Raw genomic sequence first — 25,845 nt, 5'->3', positions numbered from 1 at the left:
ATATTAAATAACATCTATTTCTGTACCATGCTATCATTACATGTGTGCAGTAAGGATCATGTAAATTATTTGACTGGTTCTATGAGAATTATTTTTTTTAAACATCACACATACCTATCACCTAAATTTTAACAAAGGTCAAAAATAATCTCTAATGATTTGGTTATCAACACAATTAAAAAAGAAAAGAGCTACAAGCAGTGAAATGCCTCTAAAATTAAATTAGTAAGACAACTCTAGTAACCTAGCATGAAAGGCAAATTTAGAATAGCATTTATAAAGATTAATCAGTAAAAGGTTTTTCTAACGTACAATTACTTATTTATATCAGTTATACTCTGTTATGAACTAAGACCATTTCAAAGAGTAGTTTATCACGGGAGTTTTCATAAATGAATTACAGTGACTGATTAATCCATTGTCTTCAACACTTCATTTGCCCTTCAATGATCATGCAGAAGGTATGTCAAAGACATTTAAGTGAGCCAAAATACAAGCTCAGAGATGTCCACTTAAAAGCCTTCCATAAAACTCATCTATAATAGAAACTAATGTCACAACAATATAGCACAATTAATGAAGAATGAACTGAAAGCCTCTTGAAGCTCTCAATATTGAGTAATATAACAGTAAATTAGTTTTTATTGCTCTTATACAATAGAGTAATTAAGTATTCCCTTTTACATTGAATTGGCTCTTTCTTTTTCTAAATTACTATAAAACTACAATTGTATATTATCATGAGCCCAATCAAAAAGACAATATTTTATGAAAAGTTCTACAGGATAAATTTTGTGACATAAAATTATATTCTTAACCGCTAGATTTAATCATCTTAGGACACTTAAGTGGTCAATTCAGAGCCTTTTTCTTTCCATTTAATACGCTTGGAGATTGAATGAGGGTTAAAACAGCATTAAGAAACCTTTGCATTTAGTCTTTTGCAATCTAACTACACTATCATCCCTAAAGCAGCTAATCACTCTTTTAAAGAAATGGGGAAATACTTAAAACAAAGAGTACATAACTAGAAATTCTATAAAGTAGGCATAATTCCAAATTTGATAACATTATTTTATCATAAAATTTAGGTTCTAAAGTTGAAAACTCTATTGTTATTTTTAATGTACATAAAAATAATATGTACATTAATAACCATTCACTGAAAAAAAATCATACATTTAAAAATTTTTTGGACTCCCGCTAGCTTCAAAGGCTAGAGACTATATAGAGATTTGATCCTCTTAAGGAACATTTAGTTTTATTTGGCTCATAAACATACACAGTATCACCCTCAGGACCTAAGCAAGAGTGACCCACCATGAGCTCTGAGCTCTAGAAGAGTCTCTTATTCTTCCTCTGACAACGTTCTTTTCCACATAATAAATCCAAAGGGCAAAGAACATGCCCATCCAGTGTCTGCTCTGCCCTGCCCTGCCCTTTTGAGTACCAGCATCTAGAAATCAGTGTCCAAACAGCCCCAAGCTGGCTTGTCAGGGCAGTGAACCCTGCATGTATTGTAGTAACCTTCCGAGCCCGAGTAGTAGCCAAGGTGCTGCTGTTTGTAGGCGTGGAGGAGGAATGTTGGTGTGTCTGCCACAAGCACCCTCCTATTTGACAAGCCAGGTCTAGGAGAGGGATTGTGGTGCCCCATAGAGTGACTATCCCCACACACCACCAAATTCCCGTGGGCAACTGGAGCCCCAACAATCTAAACCCACGTGTGACTTTCCAGATCACTGAGTTATTCCTCAAGGCAGGTGGAAAGGACCTAATTTAGTTAGCAATGTATTAGTTTGATTTATAACTTTTAAATGTTTAGACATAGGGTCTGAGTAACTCCGTGTACTTTTGCCCCAGGTCCTGCAAATTTCAGATGCAGGCCTGGAAACGTGCCAACCCCAACTTCAAACTAATCAGTTCTCATGAATCCAGTACTGGTACGGAATAGCAAGAGTTCAATAAGCATTTGATAGATGAATGATGACATATGGCCAAAAGAACTGAAAAGGTATACATGCAAATTTATTACTTCAACTAGAAATGAAGCCAAAGGTAAAAAATATCATACACTGTTCTGATGCTAACCTAATAATCTTTAGCCGATATCTTTTAAGTTTCTATTAATATTTGAAAAAGCTCTGTCAGCCTTAAAATGACTTAAAATACATATCTCAAAAAAGGCATGTCCCTTAAGTCATTGTTACACTGTTATGGTTTTAACTAGTAAAATAATGATTTTTTAATGAGTACATTAATTTCACTCAAAAGTTAAATATGTACCAACTGTTAAGAAAATATAAAAAGACTTTTTGCAAATAATTATATGCAAATAAACATTTAAAAATTCAACTCATATTTCAAGTTATTTCCATTTGAATATTCTCAAATTTAAAAATAAATACAAATAGGGCTCATAAAAAAGAAAGCTTCTTTATTTTAATAATGTTATTCTTTATCAATAAGTTTCTTCCATTACTTCTCAAATCTTTCAATATTTGACTGCAACATCCAGTCCTACAATAAGGTAACATATACAATCTTAATTGCTATTACCATAATTCACATATGCAGCTGATTAATTTTAATTCCAACATTTCTATTATAAATTAAGCTTGCTTACCCCCACTAATAAACTGTGAAAGAGTTTTAATTAACACTGTGTTCTGCTTTACACATTCAAACACAAACCAAGCGTCTAATATGGGCAAAGCAATAAAACTAAGCTAAATAGAAACGGATTCTATACTGAAGATCTGCACTAATGCTGTAAGAATAAAGAAATGCTAAATTCCTACCAGAAAGAAAGAAGAGAGATTCTTAGATTAGTCACCATCTGGATAGAGAGAAACGTGGTATCTCCAAACTGAGGAAAGAGCAAATGGAAAAGACACTAAGCCATGAAGGTACACGTCCACTTCAGGGAGCAGAAGGCAGCCGAGCACAGCTGCACTGCAGCTTCCATGGTGAGAATGTGTTGAGAAATACAATAGAAATGGGGTTCAGATCACGGGTAACCTGAATCATTTTTTTTTCTTACTATAAACTTAGGAGAAAGGGTTTTCTTTTTTGTGCTTTGAAAAATAACTGTTCCGTGAGTGTGATGGATTAAAATAAAAAAGTAGAAGAAAAACAGGAAATGAAGCCGTTACAATAATTCTGCTAAAAAAGAAAAAAAAGGTTAATGAATTGCAGTGGAAACAGAGGAAAATAGGAGGCCAAGAAAGCAAAATAAGAGAACTTAGTAACTCAGTAAAATTTCCAAGAAGGGGAGTGGGAGAGTCCAGGATCAAGGTCAGGTTTTTCCAAAGACCCATGAATGTTTGGAAACCTGCTGATTCTTCTAAATGCTTTTGGACTCAGGTTTCCAAAATAACCAAACCATTTTTTTCCCAGGTGATTCAGTGTCATCTAATAGTTTTCAAATAATATCAGCTTCACTTCCATTACTTTGCCAGAGATGCAGCACTTTCTGAACCCAGGTAAGATGCTGTCACTAGAAATTCTATCCCACACCATAAGAACCATTTGCGTTACTGTTAGGACTGCTGGGGATTTGTTCGTCCTGCAGCTGGATACATATACTACCCAACTGTGTACTGCTTTTTCTAAATGCCCTTTAATGACCTGCATACCTTGATACCTGACAGATATTTGTGAGAACCTCCATAATAATTTCTAAATTCGTGCTCAAGTTATTTTCCTCCCTTTTTAAGGACTCACACCAAACCAGGACAATTCAGGCCTAATAAATCTTTCCCCAATACAGCTTGGTGGTCTGAAATCATGAAAAGTGTCTATACCATGAGACAACAATTAGAAATAAAAGAAAAACTGCCTGACCAGATGGTTGCTCAGTGGATAGAGCATCGGACTGGAATGCGGAGGACCCAATTTCAAGACCCCGAGGTCGCCAGTTTGAGCGCGGGCTCATCTGGTTTGAGCAAAAGCTCACCAGCTTGGACCCAAGGTCGCTGGCTCAAGCAAGGGGTTACTCGGTCTGCTGAAGGCCCACGGTCAACGCATATATGAGAAAGCAATCAATGAACAACTAAGGTGTTGCAATGAAAAACTGATGATTGATGTTTCCCATCTCTCTCCGTTCCTGTCTGTCTGTTCCTATCTATTCCTCTCTCTGACTCTGTCTCTGTAAAATAAATAAATAAATAAATAAATAAATAAATAAAAAAAAAACTGACTTCCTTTGAGCAATTTCTCGGAATATGTGAGGAGGCTACGGAACCTTATGATTGGGCAAATAGTGGGCAAATTATCAAAGCTTCTGGAAGGAATATTTTAAAAGCTGGAAAATACTGCTTCTAAATCACTTTCTAATCATAAAATATGCAGCAATGAGGAAAACCACTCACCATCTCATGTACTACTGTAGTATTTAAAGATAGAAATATCCATTTCAATAGGGATAGACCAGAAGAGAAAAAAAAGGAGAGGAAATAGTGCAATGAGATGTCAACTTTTGCAAAATAGTAGTTAATGTTTTATATGATTAACAATGTTATCATAGATGACATTTAGCTTGAAAACACTTAAAAGATTTTCCTCCTAGAAGCTCTGCCTGTGGTTTCAGAAATATTATCCAGAAGAAGCGACATTAAATAAAGGTTACAAGTTCTGATTTCACAGCCGTTCAGACGGCTTAGGTTCCAACCCAGCCCTTCCACAGACACATTACTTTCCTCTCTTCTGCCTCAGTGTTTTCATCTAGGAAATGAAGATGTACTATCTATGTACTTTTGTCAGGAAGTTGTGGAGAGCAGTAGGGGATTTAACATTCGTAAAATAGCTAGAACACTGCTTGGAACATAGTAAATTCCCATAAGACCTAGCAATTGTTTCTATAATCAGGGCACTGGTGAACCCTGTAGCACTCAGGATTGAAAGACAGACAAAAATAACTGAAATCAGGGAATTGGGAGATGTTTAATGACCACCTACATCTCTTAAGTGCTCCTTCACATAGTGCTTCTAAGAAATGCAGCCCAGTCAGAGCCCAGATAGATTTTTCCCCTTTAGAAAAAGAACCTCATTACACCAATTCTAGAGAGCTCTTAAAAAGACAATTCTTAAATACCATTTATATATTTATCTTAAATGCAACCATTTTCTTAACAATTAGATTGCCATACAAACTATAGGATATAGCAGTTAAATTTAAATTTCAGGTAAATAATGAATAAATGTTTAGTACAAGTAACTTTCATGATACTTTTTGGTACTTATACACACAAAAAAATTTCATTGTTACCTGAAATTCCAATTTAACTGAACAGCCTGTGATTTTCTTTTTCTTTTTCTTTTTCTTTTTCAGGTAAATCTGGCAACCCTATTAACAATCCAAAGTTCAGATAAATGTGCTAAATTAGCCAATGCTCATAACACAAGAAGAATGAAATTATTTAAACTGAATATCTTCTTTTTTATTTATTCATTGATTTTAGGGAGAGAGAAGGGAAGGGTAGCAGGAAGCACCAACTTATAATTGTTGCTTCTCATATGTTCGTTGACCAGGCAAGCCCAGGGTTTTGAACTTGCGGCCTCAGCATTCCAGGTCCATGCCTTATCAACTGTGCCACCCGAGGTCAGGCTAATAAAGTACCTTAACAGGCAGTACAGTAAACAGAAAGCAAGAACATGGATCTCAGAATCAGGCAAATCTGAGCTGCAACTCACCTTCCTCTGTCATTTTTGACTAAATGACCTTGAAGGAAGACTTTACCACCACGCCTACCTTAGCCTCGCTGCTCTCCCCTCATAAAGGGGGTTTAATTTACCACATTTCAGGGTTGCAGAATGGACATGAAGTAATACACACTGAACATTTCCCTGATACAGAACAGGCAATGAATGACAGTTCTCAGCTCCTCCTCATAATATCTTAGCTCCAGAAACTCAAATTCCCTGTTCACAGTAGCCAAAACTAAAGAACTCACTTTATCCCACAGTAAGTAAACAGAACAAAGTACTTCCCAAACTGTGCCCACACACAAATCTCTCCCTCTCCCAACCATCATATTTCACTTGGCAGCAGGTGCCCTTGCCAGCCAGTGTTCCAAGTCTCTACAGGGGCCTTGCTCAACTATGGCTGAGCAGAACTGGCTTCTTCTGACTGTGCTTAACAATATTTGAACAGAAAGCCTTAAAATAACATTACACTGTGATGTCCTCACATGTTTTTGTTCTTCTTCACAAACTTTTTAAAGATTAGGGACACATAAACTCATTTCAAATTATCATATAATACTAAATGCAAAAATCTATTTTCTTAATTTAAAAAAAGTCAAAAATGCCTAATCACTCATTTGAATCAATAAAAATTCTGCAAATACACAAAAGAAATTTATTTCGTGGTATGACTCCAGGGCCTAGATCTGCCTTCTATTTTGGAGTCATACCACATGGGGGATTATTTATTGATGTTCATTTTACAAATTGCTTAACTAACAACATGCTGTCCAACTTTTCATTTAGTACACCTTATCTTCTCTCTACACACTGTGATTTCTCTGAAGGAAAATTACCTAAATATGTCTGCAGTTTAACGAGTGGGAAGCAAAGAATTAAGATTGTAGATACAAAGGTGCTGTAATTGTGTTTTAATCAGCTTATTAAATACAACATGAACATGTATCAATCAACTAACATTTAATTTCACGGTCCATGATTCAAAACTTTCAAAAGCTCAACAGTACAAAGTTATCAGCATTTACTTAATAATTCTTTTCCAATTCTCTTTTAACTAGTGTAAACCATACAAAATATTGTATGACAACTGTTACATGTCCTTTTGGACTGAAAGAAGACATAATTAGAAATTTTATTAAAATATAAACATAATTTGAAATTTATCTTTCCTGTGAGATATTAAAGTGAACCAAAAAGAAAAATATCTACATATACAAAAGCACAGCACCAAAATTCTTTAAGTTAGGAGGACTAAATATAGAAATCTGTATATAAAAAAAATACCCCTATTGCAAATATTTCTATCTGCAACGGACAAAACTCCACTATAAAACAAACAACTGAGCTAGCTGGTTTTAAATTGTTGCTGCAGAAAATAAAAACAAACCTCTATAAATCTCATTTAGAGAGTAAACTACCTAATTACACTTTCATTTAGGAGTATTACACAAAGACTTCCCATTGCAGAGTCACATTTGCTTTGTCATGCACGTACACTTACCTATCTTTTTCTCCAATGAAAAAGTGATTTTTCACGATCTGAATGATTCAGTTTTTCACAGAATAACTTAGTTTATCTAAATTTTATATTCGTTAAGGACTGATGAAAATTTTAAGAAAAATCAGTGGGTTCTTTTCTCCAGAATTTCGTTTCATAGCAAAAATTGCTTTAGTTTTTTGTTGTTATTGTTAAAGAGGTATTTTTTTTATAAATTTTAATTGAATTTATTGGGGTGATACTGGTTAATAGTATTATAAAGGTTTCAAGGTCTGTTTCTGACAATTACTTTTTCCTTAGGTGGAGAAGGGCCTGAGGATAAGGGTCATTAACATCTTTTACTAAGACAAAAAGATTCAATTGTGGTTGCTAGGATACCAATAGACATATCCCTTCATTGCAGTCAGAAACAGTGATTAGGGATGTCTTCTCACAGAACAATGCACTGACCACAGTGTGTACCCAACAAAGTTGAAAAACAGACATAGTCCCTGCCCTTGACGAGGTTGGTATCATCTGTTCTTGGTATTAAAAATTACAAAGTTCATTCTAAATAAGGCATTTTTTACAGAAATAGGAATAAGTAGGTGACGGGAAGAAGAAAAGGAGGGGAGTTAATATCATGGGCCAAGGTCAACTAGATCATTTGAATCTGCAGTCATTCCTTTGTTCACTGTCTCATTTAACTGAATGAGTCTGCACTATGTGCTTGGTTACTGTTCTATTGGTGATACCATGATTAATAAGACAGAATTTGAGTCCTCACTGAGCTTACACTCGAGTGACGAGACCCAGCAAAAGTGCTATAAATATTTACATGTGTGCCTATGTGGGATTGTGAGTGTGGAGTATGTGTGTGTGTTGTGTGAGAATGCTGTCAAGGGGAATAGAGGTAGGTAAAAGGCTTTACATTTATATAGTAGCAATTAGTATATGCCAATTGTAGAGCTAGACAATGAGGATAGACTGTAACAGTAGACATATGTGATCTGCCACTCTGGTTTACTCAGATGGCAAATCCAGGTAAACTGACAGGGAAATATTCTGGTGTCACCACCTGTGTGGTACAAGCCTGGCAGGTTAGTAGCACCCTCATCATGAACAGTGGCACTAACCTTCAAGGGTTATTGGAGGCAGTTGATATTTATAAAACATTTGGCACAGTGCCTAGTAAAGAACAAATTTTATTATTACAATTAATTGCCCATGCTACAGAATAACAAGAAATAAGATTCATGGAAAATGAGGAGAATAAAAAAGGGGAAAGAATAATAAAGATCTTTAAAAATTAAAAAGGAAGGAGAGATATGGGTTCACATGAAGACTTGCAAGGCACACTGTAAATTATATTTATAAACCTACAAAATATAGTATATAATGAAATCACATCACACAATTAAATGATAAGACTTAAACAAAACATGATTGACAGAGAAAAGAGAGAACAATTCATTTACTACAAGTGGCTTTGATACTATTTCACTCACCATGAGAATATTTCAGAGCAAATAAAGTTTATAGGAAAAAAATATCTATAGTCCTACAGGTAGCCTCAGATCCCTCGTGCAGTTTAAGCACCTCATCTCACTGAATGTGAGTCTGAAATAAACAAAAATGTGTTTTTCATATTGAAACCAAGGGTCCTTATGACACTGATTAGTTTTAAATCCTAGCTCTAGAAATCCTCTTCTCCCTCCATATTCTCCCTCTGTCTCCCTCTCTCTCTCTCTCTCTCTCTCTATCTCTCTCTCCTTCCCTCCCTCCCTACCTCCACCCCACCCCACACCTAGCCATTCTTCGATAATATAATCAGCAATCTTGGAGACAACAGAAGACAGGAGCCTGGACCTGACTATTGGTCACAGGATCTGGACCTCTGGCAGGCTAAAGATAACATCTTGGTCCAAGTTACGCTTCAGTTCCAAAGCCCTAGGTGGAACAACCCTCTGACTACTTTCCGATGAGACCAGACAGAAGGACACTAGAAAAGAACTCAAAGAAGCTGTCCTCAAAACCATAAAGAGAGGGCCCTGGCCGGTTGGCTCAGTGGTAGAGCGTCGGCCTGGCGCGCAGGGGTCCTGGGTTCGATTCCCGGCCAGGGCACACAGGAGAAGCGCCCATCTGCTTCTCCACCTCTCCCTCTCTCCTTCCTCTCTGTCTCTCTTTTCCCCTCCCGCAGCGAGGCTCCATTGGAGCAAAGATGGCCCGGGCGCTGGGGATGGCTCCTTGGCCTCTGCCCCAGGCGCTAGAGTGGCTCTGGTCGCAACAGAGTGACGCCCCGGAGGGGCAGAGCATCGCCCCCTGGTGGGCAGAGCGTAGCCCCCTGGTGGGCGTGCCGGGTGGATCCCGGTCGGGCGCATGCGGGAGTCTGTCTGACTGTCTCTCCCCGTTTCCAGCTTCAGAAAAATACAAAAAAAAAAAAAAAAACCCATAAAGAGAGGATTCATTGCCTCATGTTCGACCAATCGGCTCCCCGCATGATCTCAAACCCCTAACCCACACAATATCAAGAAGTTCAGGCTTTTAAGCATTACCTTCTCATTCTCCTATGGCACTATTCATGAATAAAATAGCCAATATTTCTCCAATACAAGTCCCAGTGTTTAGTTTTTAGCATTTGGCTCTGCTAGCACAAGGTGGACAAACCCTTTCTGTTCTGTACCATGCACCCCCTAACTCAAATATACTATTTAATCTGGTACTATTTAGATTAGATGTGATTTTCATCACCTTTCGTACTAACTCCTGCTTAAGATGCTACTCAACCTATGTGAGATCCATTTTACAGATACACAAATACACATGCCCAGGAATACCTGGCGGTAAACAGCAATCAGGATGCCTGCCTCATTCTGCCTGGCTCAAAATCCCCTTGCAGTCTTTCCACGATGCCCAGTCATCCCTGAGTCTGGACTTGAAGGGATAGGCTAACATTAAGAAGGAAGATGATGCAACACATAAGAAAAAAGGTTAATAAAACTAATATTTTATTTGTATTTGTAGAAAAAGATAAAAACATTAAGACCAAAGAAATCAAGTCAGAAGCTGATGTATGTATGGTAATGCTCATGACAAATTTCCAAAAAAACAGTATCGACTTCATATATTTTATACCTCTGTGCTCACTAAAATGAAATATTCTGGAAATTTAAACATGTCAGCATCCAAGTTCTATCTCCCAGACTACCTCCACAGCCAGAAAAGACACGCACACCTGTGCACACAGAAACATTTCGCCAAATCACATGTCCAGACACTAACTTGTTAGTTCTATTGTCTTACAAAGAGAAAGAAAGAAATACATGACAATAAACTAGCATAAAAGAATACAAGTAGGATGAATAAAAATAAAAAGAATACAAGTAGGAAATAAATGTTGAGAATAAAGGAAAAAACCTTCAAAGTACTAAATGAAAAGTTCTTCCTCTGATAACAGTAATGAAATTGAGAAGTTGGGATAAAGACTAAATGGAAGAATTAGTAAGTCCTTGAAAAAAATCTTTGGAAGTACATACCAAAAAAATCCTGCAACTACATTCACTGGGCATTTACTCTGTGCCTATGTATTCCCACTAACAAATGTACACATCAAATCACATATCCCATTATAATTTTAACAATTCTCACTTACCCTGGAGAAAAAAAAATCTGGCCCAAATAAAAAAAGTCATCATACGAAATAACAATTACAATAATAATAACGACAGCAGTTACTTTTGGGCCATGTACCATGCCTTTACATTTCACCCTGTGAAGTACTTTATCCTGATTCTATCTGGACAAAAAAACTTACTCTCAGATTAAGTAATTTGCCTAAAACTTTAGACATCATGGGGTTGGGAATCATCTATGCCTGTCTCTTAATCACTTTGTACTATATTTCACCATTTTAAAGACTCCAACTTTCCCAAAAGCATTCTGATTTTTTAATGTAGTTTATGGACACGAAATAATTCTGCTATGTAGTATGTTACACTAAGTAACTGAAATGAATGATCAGTACCTTAAATGCATGCCACTTTCATCCCCCAAAGCTAAGACCTTCTTGTCTTATTACTATGTCATACTGCAAAATTATTATCCTTAAATGGCACATAAATTGATAAAGTAATAATTAAAAATGCAATGACATATAAAAGGAATATGACACTGTTGAAAGTTAGGGAACATTTCTCAAAAGGTCGAGAAGTGGTTGCCACCAGATTCTTACTAAAATTAAATCTGTGCCTACAGAAGACTTAATGACCCTTAGTTTTTCTGAGTGCCAATTTTACCTGGGTCATTATGGGAATGAGGCACCACGAAGACTTGAAGGGGCTTAGTGTCCCATTCATTAGATTTATAGGTAATGTCAAATCCTTGCTTCCAAACTCCACCATCTGGATTGTCAAAAGGAATTAGACTGTAAACATCCAACATCTAAAAATACAAAAGACAAGAAAAATTAAGTTTAATTATGTATAACTATTATTAATTTAAACTTAATGTTGAAAATATCTGTTCTAAACAACTTATTGCTGTACTCTGAGTATATGTTTTAAAAGATAAAAAACTCTTTCTGTAGACATGAAGAGCTTAAGGCAGAAAACTAATCACCAAAGGCTTAAAATACTACAAGTATTATGTAACTATCCTGATAAATAATCCCATCTTCCACCTGCTTTTAATTTAAAAAACTTTCATTCAATTCCTCTTTCTCTGCTTTACTTCCAATTCAATAGTAATACATAGGACTGAACAGTAACCAAAAAATTATTTACTGAAAATTACTATTATTTTGAGTTGTCTTTATTTTATAGTCAATCTCATATATTTTAAAATCTGTATCAATGAAAACTTATTTATTGCTATTCTTTCATTCAGCATGTTATATTTAACTTTTTATTCTAAAAATAAAACAGTAATAGAGTCAATTAAGTTAAAAATGGAAGAAAGTTTTTAAATTGAGGTTTAGCTTTTAAGTGTTAAAATATTTTCTACGTTTCCAATGTAGTTTTCCTTCTGGATAATAATCTATTTGAACACAAAGGAAAAAATATTGCCCCCTCACACACACACACACACACACACACACACACACACACACAAAACCCTAAGAACCTTTATTCTCCAAACTCTCTATAATACTAAATGTAACAAAGAACACATCCTTTGGTAAAATTTAAATTATTTAAAAGTTACACCTTTTTCTTTATATAGTCTTTTTATTGCTTGATTTTAGAGACAGAGAGAGGAGGAGACCGAAAGAGGGAGAAAGCATTCGTTTGTTGTTCCACACAGTTGTGCATTCATTGGTCACTTCCTATATGTGCTCTAATAAAGGCACCCTCAACCTTCGTGTTTTGGGATGGTGCTCTAACCACTGAGCAAACTTGCCAGGGCTAAAAGTTGCATCTTAATTAATCTATAAATGGATTACAAAAAAATTTTTAAGCTATCAAGCAAATTACATAAAAGTGAATACAAAGTATTTTAAGGCACTAACATATTTCTCACTTCAGAATTTATGACTTTAATAAATAAAACACTCCAAAGATACAGTCAGCAATCTTTGGGAACCAGCTGGAAGGGGGGTATGTTAGCCACTCTGCTCTTCCTTTGGTCTTGCAGATCTCCTGTCTGCGCCGCCTCCCTCCACCTGCCCGCCATGGCGGCTCAGTACCTTCTTTCTGCCTACCCCAGATTCAGATTGGCCTGCACCAAAAAAGTTTTCTTGTTCCTTTTTGAAAGATATTTAATTAAAACCCAAACAAAGCCAAGCCTCACAGAAACAGATATCACTTCAAAGCACAGGACAGGATCCTGATCCTATCTGAACCTGGCCACATACTAGCTGATGACCTTGCAGGCTGGCCTGGCCAGCTCCCCTGTTTCCAGTTTCCAGCTTGGCCTGTGAGCCACAGCCTCGAGATCATATCCTGTTCTCTGTCCCCAGGAGTTAGTGAAAATGTCTACTCTGAAGTTCGGCCAGAGCCAACTCATTTTATCCAGCTTTAAAATATTCACCCCTTAGGGTCCTGTCACCAAGCTCCAATTTCTGGTCTAAGGTATGAAGTTAAACATAGCTCTCTGCTAATCTACAGAACAAAAATATATGAGTGACACACCCAAAATTTAAAACTGGCAGAAGTTCTTTCTAACCCTAGTCTTCAACTCCATTATCTTCTGGAACAGTGTTGTCCAAGAGAAATATAATGCAAGCCAAATATGTAATTTTGAATTTTGTAGTCAAGTGAAACAGATAAAATTAATTTTAATGATCATGATATTTAATTTAGCTCAGTATATTCAAAATACTACCATATTGATGTATATTCAACATAAAAATGAACAAGATATTTTAGATTCTTTTTTTCATTCTACATTTTCAACACTTTGTGTGTATATTACACTTAGAGCATCTTTCAACTTTCAACTCAAACTAGCCATATTTCAAGTACTTGGAAGCCACTTGTGGACAGTGGCTGCCATCATGGACAGCACAGCTCTAGAATATTTCCCTTCCTTCTCACAAAAGGATATTTAGAAAAAAGAAATCTAATCCTACACTGTGTGAAAACTATAATGTATAACAGTGATAGAATACAAAGAAGACTTTTCTTGTACTCTCCAAAAGAAGGTAAGAAAATCTCTTTGGTTAAACCTCTAAAGGTCTTCAACTATTACAGAAAATAAGACCTAAGTACCACACAAAATAGCCACATTCACCAAGTATAAAATAAGAAAAATTAGGAGAAAAACAGAATTACAGAATTTCATCACTAAAAAAGAATATTAATGATCTTGTGATTAATCAAATCACAAAAACAGAAACTAGAATCCAGAGAATTAAAGTAATGTACTAAGTAAAAACAGATACCGATCAAATCTAAAAAACAAAAACAAAACCCAGTGATTATTAACAAATGTATACATTACCTGCACATCTGAATTCTGACTTCTGCTTTGTGAAGCAAACAGACAGTCTTCAGGGTCAACTGTGAGGGACAATTGTTTCGATGGCAGGAGAGGTGAGCCAGCACCTTGGCTGAAATTGCCTTGTGAACTTTTTGGCCCATCTTCTACAGACTCACTCAAATTGATGACCGAATCTCTAATATTTGAGATGATCTCATTATTCTCAGCTAGCAAACGTTCCAAATGGTCTATTTTTTCTTGCAACATTGAGAGCTGGCCCTATAATAAAAAAGAAAAAGGCAGCTACATGAGACTCTGATATAGCTCTGCTGAGACATACATATTTTTTTTTAAATTATGTGCCTGCCCAAGAGGGCAGCCACTCACCCTTCACTTTCGACTTTATAAGTGGGATTACAGAAAGCATGAACAGCTGGCTGGGTTGAAACACCAGATTACAGCAGAAAATCTTCTCCACAGCTGCAATCTTTGCTTAATCACATTTTAAAATGTGCCACAGAAGGACCGAGAATATTTTGGGATACATTTCCTACTACCTCGAACTCTGAAATATCTTCGGGTCTCTAAAACCATTAAGTACAATGTATTATATTCAGGTATTAAATTTTAAATTTAAGTATAACTGGTTCTAGTTATTCCCAAAGGTCAAAAAGTATGAATCTGAAAAACGATCATTTCATCTCAATCTCTAGTGGACAATCCTAAATAAGAACCATGATCTACAGAAAAATCAATTAGTCAATTGTTACTTAGCTATGTGCTTGAAAAAAACTGGCATGAACATCCCCCAAGTAACCACACTGTTAAGTCATTTTGATTGTTTCTACTATATTGTGTGACTTTTAGGTTTTTAAATTGATCCTCACATTAAGAGGCTTACCGTCTCTATAACATAAACCTTGCTACATAGAACACCCCAGCTTATGAGAGCAAGGACAATCTTTGTCTTTTCACTCCTATACCCAGGGTTCCAAATACAGAGTAGATAGTTATAAATTTGCCAAATGGTCTTCATATTTCTGGAAAGTATAATTCTTTAGTGAACACCCACTGTGTCAGCTATAATGCTACATGCTGGGAAGACAGATATGCATAAGATATGAATCCTTGTCTGAAAACACATCTGTAGAAAGAGCCTACCCTAGGCCCCTAAAAGCCCACCTTAAAGTTTAATAAAATAACTGCACTGCTCACAAAAATTAGGGTATCAGGGAACGTGCAGATACTACAGTACTTTCAGCCTTTTGTATAGTGCATTTTCACCAATGAAATAAAAGTTGGTTTTGCATCTATTTGCATAAATGAACAACTTTCTTTGACTTGTTTCTTTGACTTGTTTCATTTACTTTTCTAATGTTTTTGTTTAATTAAAAAAATCAAATGCTTCTTTTTTTATTATTATTTGATATTTATTTTGAAATATCCTCTAATTTTTGTGAGCAGTATATATGGATAGGAAACAAACTCTAGATACCCAATTATCTTGGGAAGTGGTGAGAGAGATGACATTGAAGATAAATAACCAAAGCCCAGATGTTCTGGAGATAAGAACAAGAAGCCATATCCTCTGATCTCAAAGATGCTCAGGTAGGCCTCTCTACTCAACAAAGACAGAAATATCCCCACACAGATCAAAACTGCCGTCCTTTAAGATAACTGTCACGTCTATATATGGGGTGGCATATCTCCACAAGGCAAAACTCTGAAGTCTGTTCATCAGTATATACAGGAGCAGGAAGTGCAAAGTTTAGCACAGAACTCATCCTGCAAGACAAGCCCCACTTCCCCTAGTGAAAAGCAAGAAAGAGAATACAAATTAGTTCATGACTAGAAATGGCAAAGCAAAAGAAACTTGATGAATCAATATAACACTAGTTCAGGTTCAAAGAAAAGTTAGTTGAACCATGTAGATTCCAGGTCAACAAAGCTGTTGAGCAGTATTATATATACTACAAACCCTTTTTCATAAGCACACATCGATGTTGGTTGAGTGGTTCTCCATGCAAAGGCCTATGGAACCCTTGGCATAACTCAAAGTTTACCCAAAGAAGCTAAAAATATTTGAGAGTCGGTTACACAGCTCACTAACCTGCATATATTTTCCTAAACAGACAAGCTATCAAAAGCTGTCTGAAATAAGGGAAAAACTTTTCTTAACTCACTTATTACAAGACCATATGTAGATAGACTGTGGCTTTTTGAAATCACTCCTGATGAATCCCAATGAATATATCTATTGCTGAAGATACAAGTCTACTTCAATGATGCTTGCAATTTCTACCACAGCAGGTAACAACAGTAAATAAAGCTCCTCTGATTGCAAGCAGAATTAGAAAATGTTAACTTGTCTTGTCTATAGTAAGGCTACATACCTCCATAAAATAAGCCTTAACTTAGACTAAAATAACACCCAATAATATTGCTATGTACAAGAACAGATGGTTAACAGGCTTGTAGTGATCACTTCGTAAGGTATATAATGATGAATCACTATGTTGTACACCTGAAACTAATATTTTAATTTCAACTATAATTAAAAGAAATTTTAAAAAAGTTAAGGGGAAAAAAGTCATTAATTTCAATGAAAATTAAAAGTTCTGCTGGAAAAGCTAACATTAATAAATACCACCATCCTAGAGCTTTGAAAGATGTCACGTTTTATCAGACACTTTATAGTGTATAAATTAATACACAGGTAATGACTTCCTCCAGATCATTTAGGAAAAGATAATTTTAGAGTCATGCACACAGTAAAGCTGCCTCTAGCTCAGCAACACAGACTGAGAAAGAAGAGGGTTCCTTCTAGAAGAGTCTTACCAAGACCCTGGTCCCCTAACCCATGGAGGAGAGTCTTATTCAAAATAAACATTACAGGAGACAGATGTTTCATAAAAAAGGATCCAGCAGGCACTAAAGAGGATAGATTTCAATCTTATTGTTGCTTTAAAGATACAACTAATGATCAATCCCTGGAATTCTGTGCTAAATGGAGTTCATGAAAAAAACTGTGGCCGAGAGATAAATCAGCATAATGAACTAATGGAAATTATATTTTAAACTATATTATACAGTGGAATAAAGTCTCCCCTCAAATAGCTGAAATTTTTGAAGTACACACACCTCGTAAGCAAATTCTGAACACATGACAGAGAAGAGTCGTGTGACCTTAGAAGGATGTACTTGTAGTCTACATTAAAGTGATAGAAATCATAGATAATGTTTCAATTATGCTGACAAGTCAAAGAATACTGATGGTAATATTGAAAAAGACAATTTGTTTTATAGGACAAGAAAATCACCTATGAGAAAACCACTTTATTTTTTGCTTTGCTAATCAGTTCTACAGGGAGGCCATGGTGTTACACTGCTGAGAAGTGGGGAAGGAAGTCATGGTATTTGATTTTTTTCTGCTTTTTGTAAAAGAAAAAAAAACTGAGAAAAAAATCATTGGTATCAAAGACTTCTGAGAGAGAAAACTTAGAGCCTACAAGGCAAATCAGGATCAAAAACTACTCAGTCTTCTGAACAAAATCCATCAAATGTGCATCTACAGCTAATCTGAAAACTTATCATGTAATTTTTTGCCCCAGGTAAAGCACTAGCTGCTGGGATTGGCATGGCATCGCCATGACCACTTAAGCATGGCTGAATCTGCGTTTCTTCCTCTTCCTTCCTGTAACGGCTGAAAATACATGTGCCTTCCCCTCTCCACTTCAAAGGCCAACACTGCTGGTGAGCTCCAGCCCCATCTCTCTCTACTGCTCAAAGGATGTATTCTTGTGGTTAACCTCTCAACACTGCTTCATCAACTCCCCTCCTAAAAGCAACTCATTCTCACCCTGGCCTGATACCTTGGTTGGGTGGAGAATTGTCCCAAAGTGCAGAGGTTGCCGGTCAGGGCTCAAACAGGAACAGATCAATGTTCCTATTTCTGTCTGTCTCCCATTTCCTCTCTCTTTAAAATCAATAAATTAAAAAATATATTAAGAGCAACTATCCTCGCCTGACCAGGTGGTGGCACAGTGAATAGAGCGTTGGACTGGGATGCTGAGGACCCAGGTTCGAGACCCCAAGGTCGCCAGCTTGAGCGCGGGCTCATCTGGTTTGAGCCAAAAGCTCACCAGCTTAGACACAAGGTCGCTGGCTCAAGCAAGGGATTACTTGGTCTGAAGGCCCATGGTCAAGGCACATATGAGAAAGAAAGCAATGAACAACTAAGGTGTCGCAATGCGCAACGAAAAACTAATGATTGATGCTTCTCATCTCTCCGTTCCTGCCTGTCTGTCCCTGTCTATCCCTCACTCTGACTCTCTCTGTCTCTGTAAAAAAATAAAATAAAAAAAAAGAGCAACTATCCTCAATAATATAACATATTATTAAGTCAAACTATAGGAAATTGCCATTCTCGTAAGTTAAAAGTAGTCAAATGCCACCAAATTTCTTAGGGTTCAACATAATCTTATTCTGTCAAAAAAAAAAAAAAAAAAGTTAAACTCCAGTGCTTCTCTTAGCCCCACATTTCCTTTCAGACGCCACTCCCTCAGGAACATACAGGGGTTGTCAGCAGTCTACACTCATTATCCCCTTCCTTACAAACTCCCACCCGCTCAGCTGCCCATGCCAATCAGTACCTGCCCACAACTCCACCAAAACTGCTCTTGAAAAGTATCCAAAAGGCTCCCGTGTTGCCAAGCCTGATGAGCAAACACTGTCTTCATCTTATTCATCCTCTCAAGGAACATCTGGCACTCCTTCCTCCTAGAAACATTTTCTTCACTGGCTCCCAGCACAACATGCTCTTGGTTTTCCTCCTGACAAGTGTTTATCAATCTTCTTCAGTCCGAATTACATGGAGACCCCCCAGGTTAGCTCCTCAGTTCTCTGCCTTCTCTAGTGTACTGTCATAAATTATCTCATCCCCTCTATAGTTTAAATTCTATTTTTTGTACTGATGATTCCCACATTTATATCTTGATCTGATACCTCTTCTCTGCAAAAATAAGAACCCATATATCCAAATGACTATTTCACTTCTCAACTTGGGTTTCAAATTCAAGTCCAAAAGACACTTCCCAAAAAACCCTTCTATCGTCCTTAGGTCTTCAGTAAGTAGTGTTACTATCCACCTTGTAGGTCACTCCCAAAATCCTGCTGCTTAGCTGATTCTTCCTTCATCACACATCCAACTGATCTATATGCTCTTTTCATCTTACATCCAAAATAGTTATTGAATCAATTCACCTCTCTGCCTCTCAAATGCTACAACACTGGTCCAAGCCACAATGTCTCTTAGCTTAGTAAAGCAGTCTCTTAACTGATTTCACATATCCACATCTTTCAACCATGCCCTATTAGATTGCAATACCTTTCTTACATTCCAGTGTTAAGTTTCTCAATGCATTTAAAATACCTTACACTACAATCAATAATGACCTGCATATCTATCTCTCCACCCTTTCCTTTCTTGCCTCAACTGGACTTTATCCTGTTCCTCTCACAGTTCTAAGCCAGCTCTTGACCGCCTCATCTCAAGACCTTGGTACATGCTCTCTATAGCCACGAGACAGATGAAAAAAACAAGACCTAACTATATAGTCCCTATAAGAGATTCACTTCAGCCTTAACAACACACAAAGATTTAAAGTGAAGGAATGGAAATAATCAACAAAATGAAAGCCAACCTATGGAATTAAGAGAAAATATTTGTGAATAATTTATCTTGAAAAATAGAGACCATTAAGAATCCCAAGAGGACAGTCAAGTAGGTGAAAGTGACACTCACTTCCTCCTAGGACCACAGCAAAACTGAAACTAAGTTATAAAACAATAAGACTAGGTAACTATCTGAACACTACTAGATGAACAGAAGTCTTAAAACTAAAGATTGCAGAAGAAGCCATGCTGAGACCAGAAGGAGGGGTAGAGACACTAAAAGGGCTTGCCTCACACTCATATTCAGCAGCTGAGAATCTGTAGGGGTATCTGAGTTGCAGAAGTTCCCCCAGAAGAGAAAAGAACCTCAATTCTATGCTGCACTCCCCAGCTCAGAGCACCAGTGCCAGAGAGAGAAGCACCCATATATCAGGCTGCTAAAATCAGCACCTGCCTCGGAGAGATGACAGAAGAGCCAGTGCAAATAATCTTCCTCATGGGCACTCACACCCTGGGCCTCATGGAGGGGCTCAGAGGGGACTGAAGCCATACAGGGAGAGACTGAATTGTGTGGATCTGAGGAGTGGGCTGAAGGGATGGCCACCAATGTCCCTGGGCAAGTCCCTCTCCCACAGTGTGCACAAGCACCACCTTTCTTTAGTCCAGCATTCCCCCCCCACTGGGAAATGCCCTTCCCTGCCGACTCCCTAAGGCCCTGCCTTGCCAAAATCACACCAGCTGAGGGACTGCTGGTAGCAGTCTGCCTAGACCCACATTTCAGTCTTTCTTGGTAAGTTCTCAAGGGATTCTGGGCAAAATCAGGGGGTGACAGAGACACAAAGTGCAGGGAAGTAGAGTCCCAAATAAGACAAATGCAAAGAGGCCCACACCAAGACAAATCATATTAAAGTGCCAAAGGTTACAGACAAAGAAAGAATCTTAAAAGCATCAAGAGAACCTGGCCTGTGGTGGCCTGAGGATGGAGCATTGACCTGGAATGCTGAGGTCGCTGTTTGAAACTCTGGGCTTGCCTGGTCAAGGCACGTACAACAAGCAACCACGGAACAACTAAAGTGAAGCAACTATGAGTCAATACTTCTTGCTGCCCCTCTCTGTAAAATCAATAAATAAAATCCTTTTTAAATAAAAGCAGCAAGAAAGAGACAGTTACCTACATGGGAGTTCCCTTAAGACAGTCAGCTCATTACTCAACAGAAACATTGCAGGCCAGAAGGGGTCAGCATAAACTAGCCAAAGTGATGAAAAGCAAAGAACTACACCCATGACTACTCTATCTAGCAAGGCTATCATTTAAAACTAAAGGAGAAATAAAAAGCTTCTCAAACAAGAAAAAGCTAAAGGAGTGCATCACCGCCAAACCAGTTTTATAAGAATGCCAAAGAGATTTCTTTAAGAAGAAAAAAAAGAAACAAACATAAATAACAAAATACAAATAAATATGTATCTATCAATAATCACTTTAATTATAAGTGGATTAAAGACTCCAATCAAAAGCCATAGGGTAGTGGAACAAGTAAGAAACATGACCACAGACTCACCTCAGATCAAAAAATACAAACTGAAAGTAAAGGGATGAAAAAAGATATTTTATGCAAATGGCAACAAGAAAAAAATAGCTGGGGTAGCACTATTTATATCAGACAAAATAGACTTAAAACAAAGGTTATAGTAAGAGACAAAGAAAGCCATTATATAATGACAAAGGGATCAGTGAAACAAAAAGATATAGTCCTTGAAAACATGTATGCACCAAACACAGGAGCATCTAATATATAAAGCAAAGGTTGATGGACATAAAGGGAGAGATCAGCAGTAATACAGTCACAGTAGGGAACTTTAATACTTCTCTGACATCAATGGATAGATCTTCCAGACAGATGATCAACAAAGAAAGCGGAGACTTATGGTGGGTGAGACCAGATGTATTAATTGATTTTTTTAACTTTATTTATAGTGAGAAAGAAATGGAGAGAGAGAGAGAGAAAGAGGGAAAGACAGGAATACTGATCTGTTCCTATATGTGCCCTGACCAGGGATCAAACCAGCTACTTCTGTACTTATGGACAATTCTCTCTCACCAACTGAGCCATCCAGGCAGGGCTTAATTGATATTTTAAGAATATTTCACCCTAAAGCAACAGAAAATACATTCTTTTCAAGTGGACATGGAACATTTCCCAAGAGAGACCATATGTCAGGACACTAAATAAGTCTCAATACAATTAATAAGACTGAAATTATATCAAGCAACTTCTCTAACCACAATGGTATGAAACTAGAAATCAATTTTAAGAAATAAACTGAAAAACACATAAACACACTGAGGCTAAATAACATGTTACTAAACAATAAAAAAGTTAATAATGAGATCAAGAAAGAAACCAAAATATACCGTGAGACAAATGAAAATGAAAAAACAACACAAAATCTATGGAAAAGCAATTCTAAAAGGAAATTTCATAGCAATACAGGCCTAGATTCAGAAAGAAACAAACAACCCTCAAATAAACAATCTAACCCTTACTCCTAAAGGAACTAGAAAAAGAAAAAGTCCAAAGTGAGTAGAAGAAGGAAAATAATAAAGATCAGAGCAGAAATAAATAAAATAGAGTCTAAAAAAACACACAAAAGATCAATGAAACCAGAGGTAGGTCTCTGAAGAGATAAGCAAGATTGATAAACCTTAAACCAGACTCATCAAGAAAAAGAGAGAGGACCCAAACAAATAAAACCAGAAATAAAAGAAGAGAAGAAGCAACTGATAATACTGAAGTACAAAGGATTATAAGAAAATACTACTACAAACATTATATTCAACATAATACTGGAAGTCCTAGTTATAGCAATCAGACAAAAAGAAGAAATAAAAGGCATTCAAATTGGAAAGGAAGAAATAAAACTCTCATTATTTGCAAAAGACATGATAGAAAACCCTAAAGATTCCACCAAAAAACTACTAGAACTGAAGAATAAATTCTATAAACTAGCAGTACACAAAATAAATATCCCAAACTTAGTAGCATGCTTATACACCAATAATAAACTGTCAGAAAGAGAAACTAAGAAAACAATTCAATTTACAATTGTATTAAAAAAGAAATGAATAAATATACCAAAGAGGTGAAAGACCTATACTCAGAATATTATAAGACATTTTAAAAGAAACTAAAGAGTATAAAAATAAATGGAAGCATATACCGTGTTTCTGAATAGGAAGAATTAACATTTTTTAAATGTCCATACTACCTAAAGCAATCTATAGATAATATTGCTACCTGATATCAAACTATGCTACAAGGCCATAGTAATCAAAACAGCATGGTACTAGTATAAAAAGACACATAGATCAATGAAACAGAATAGAGAGCCCAGAAATAAACCCATACCTACATGGTCAATTAATATTAGACAAAGTAGGCAACAATATGCAAATGGGTAAAGACAATCTATTCAATAAAGAACGTTGGGAAATTTGAACAGATACATTAAAAAAATGAAACTAGACCACCTTATTACAACATATACAAGAATAAATGGATTAAAGACTAAAATTTAAGACTGGAAACCATAAAACTCCCAGAAGAAAACATGTATATGTACATGTTTATGTTTACATATTTATACAATAAAATAATATTTGGCCATTTAATTTTAAAAAAGTGAGGAAATCCTCCATTTGTGGTAACATAGATAGACATTGCCGGCACTGTGGTAAATGAAATGAGTCAGACAGAAAAAGACACAACCTATATAATTCACTAATACATGGATTCTTTAAAAAGCTGAACTCATAGAAATATAGAAGAGAATGGTAGGAGGGACTAGAGACTGTAAGGAAGGGGAAATGAGATGCTGTTCAAATGGTACAAACTTCCAGTTATAAGCTAAATAAGTTCTGGGATCTAATGTACAGCATGATGATTATACTTAATAAACCGTACTTTATACTTGAAAGTTGCTAAGAGACTAAATCTTAAGTGTTCTCATTCCCCCCAAAAAAGAAATGGTAAATCTGTGACATGATGGAGGTGTTAGCTAACACTTGGTTGGTAATCATTTTGTAATACAGAAGTATATTGAATCAACACATTGTACTTTAAACTTATACATGTCATCTATCAATTATATCTCAATAAAGCTGGAAAATAATATAAGATAAAAATAAACTGAAGCAAAACATGAATTATGACTCCACTACTAATGACTAGAGATTCTTGGGCAAGATACACAACTTCTCTGTGCCTCAGTTTCCTAATGCCTAATCACAGGGTGGCTATGGGTTATATGAAGTAATACAGTTGACCCTTGAACAACTTTTTTTTTTCTTTTTTTTTTTTACAGAGACAGAGAGTCAGAGAGAGTCAGAGAGAGGGATAGACAGGGACAGACAGACAGACAGACAGGAACGGAGAGATGAGAAGCATCAATCATTAGTTTTTCATTGTGCACTGCGACACCTTAGTTGTTCATTGATTGCTTTCTCATATGTGCCTTGACCGCGGGCCTTCAGCAGACTGAGTAACCCCTTGCTGGAGCCAGCGACCTTGGGTCCAAGCTGGTGAGCTTTTGCTCAAACCAGATGAGCCCGCGCTCAAGCTGGCAACCGCGGGGTCTCGAACCTGGGTCCTTGGCATCCTAGTCCGACGCTCTGTCCACTGCACCACCACCTGGTCAAGCTGAACAACTTTAAAGTTAGGAGCACTATACCCCTGCCTAGTTGAAAATCCTCATATAACTAACTTAAATTGGCCCTCCACATAAGTGGAGTTTCTACAGCTGATCAAAAAATACTGTTTCAACCCAGGGCTGGTTTAAAACACAGGTGCAAAATCCAGTTATATACACTGCCTACTGTGGTAGATGGAATAATGATCCCCCAATAATGGTCCCCCATGTCTTAATCGCTGAACTCTGTGATGAACCACTTCCCTTACACAGCAAAAGAGACTTTGCTGATGAGAGTGAAAGGGCTTTGAGATGGGGAGACTGTCCTAGAATATCAGCTAAGTATTGTACAATGCAATCTCACAGGTCCTTATAAGAATTAGAGCCATTGTAGACATGAAACAGAAGAGGACATCAGAGTGATGCCATGATGGAAAGGGTCCTTGAGCCAGGGAATGTAGGCAGCTTCTAGAAGCTGCAAAAGGTGAAAAAATGGATTTTCCCTAATGCCTCCAAAGGAAGGCAACCCTGCCAACATCTTGATTTTAATTTATTAAGACCCATTTCAGACTTCTGACCTCCAGAACCGCAGGCGGATACATTTTTTTATTTTAAGCCACTAAGTTCATTGTGATTTACTACAGCAACAATAGAAAATTAATATATCTGGAAAAGAGTTGACCCAAAACAAATAAAGCTTAGAAAGTATCCTTACACTTACAGTCCCAATTAGAGGAAGCCACCTAAGTCCCCACAGAAGTGGAGAGCTGTGAGCCCATGCATTGGAGCAACGGAGGCTGAGACCATGTGACTTTATAAGCTGTTTTCCCAGGGGCATATTTTGGGCTAACAAGGCTAAAGAATAAAGGAGGCAGGAAGAAAATTTTATGGTTAAAAATATTTTTCAGAGAAAGAAACACCAACATCTCCATGGGGCTATGAGGGCTAATATATAAAAAGTGCTTTAAAGCTATTCTGGAGCTATGGTGGGGCAAGTAGAGTAAGAGGAGACTGCAGCTGGCCAGGTAAACATAGTGGTGTCTTGGACCTGGGCAGTGGAGGTGGAGAAATGTGAAAGCATTTGACAGTACAGGTGGACTAGGAAAGGAAAAGACAAGAAAAAAAAAAAAACCTTTTGTTTTGCTAAGGCAACTGGGAGGATGACAGGTAGCATTTTAGGGAAATTGGGAATGCTGGGGGAAAAGCAGAGTAAGGGGCAAAGGTTCTGTTCTGGAACTAGCAGATAGCTCAGTGGTGGTACCAGGTAGACATACATGCAAGTCTGAAACTCAAAAGAATATATAAACTTGAGTGGCCAGTGTAAATATGAATTTAAAGCACTGGGAACAAATGGGATTGCTTAGAGTGCACAGAGCGGCTTTTTATAA

General features: G+C 36.9%; 1 protein-coding gene across 1 annotated transcript in view; it reads right to left on the bottom strand.

The window, feature by feature from the left end:
* The window catches only part of MAN2A1 (mannosidase alpha class 2A member 1), a 190,852-nt gene that overhangs the window by 151,380 nt on the left and 13,627 nt on the right, over positions 1 to 25,845 (bottom strand). Inside the window, exons 2-3 of the mRNA XM_066273982.1 lie at positions 14,120 to 14,377; positions 11,476 to 11,620 (exon numbers count right to left, since the gene is read on the bottom strand). Coding sequence (XP_066130079.1) covers positions 11,476 to 11,620; positions 14,120 to 14,377 — 403 coding nt within the window. The remainder of the gene's footprint in view (positions 1 to 11,475; positions 11,621 to 14,119; positions 14,378 to 25,845) is intronic.

The sequence above is a fragment of the Saccopteryx bilineata genome, chromosome 4 (genome assembly GCF_036850765.1).
Source record: "Saccopteryx bilineata isolate mSacBil1 chromosome 4, mSacBil1_pri_phased_curated, whole genome shotgun sequence".
Classification (NCBI taxonomy): Eukaryota; Metazoa; Chordata; class Mammalia; order Chiroptera; family Emballonuridae; genus Saccopteryx; species Saccopteryx bilineata.
The sequence above is the reverse complement of the archived record's forward strand: the minus strand, read 5'-3'. Positions and strand labels throughout refer to the sequence as shown.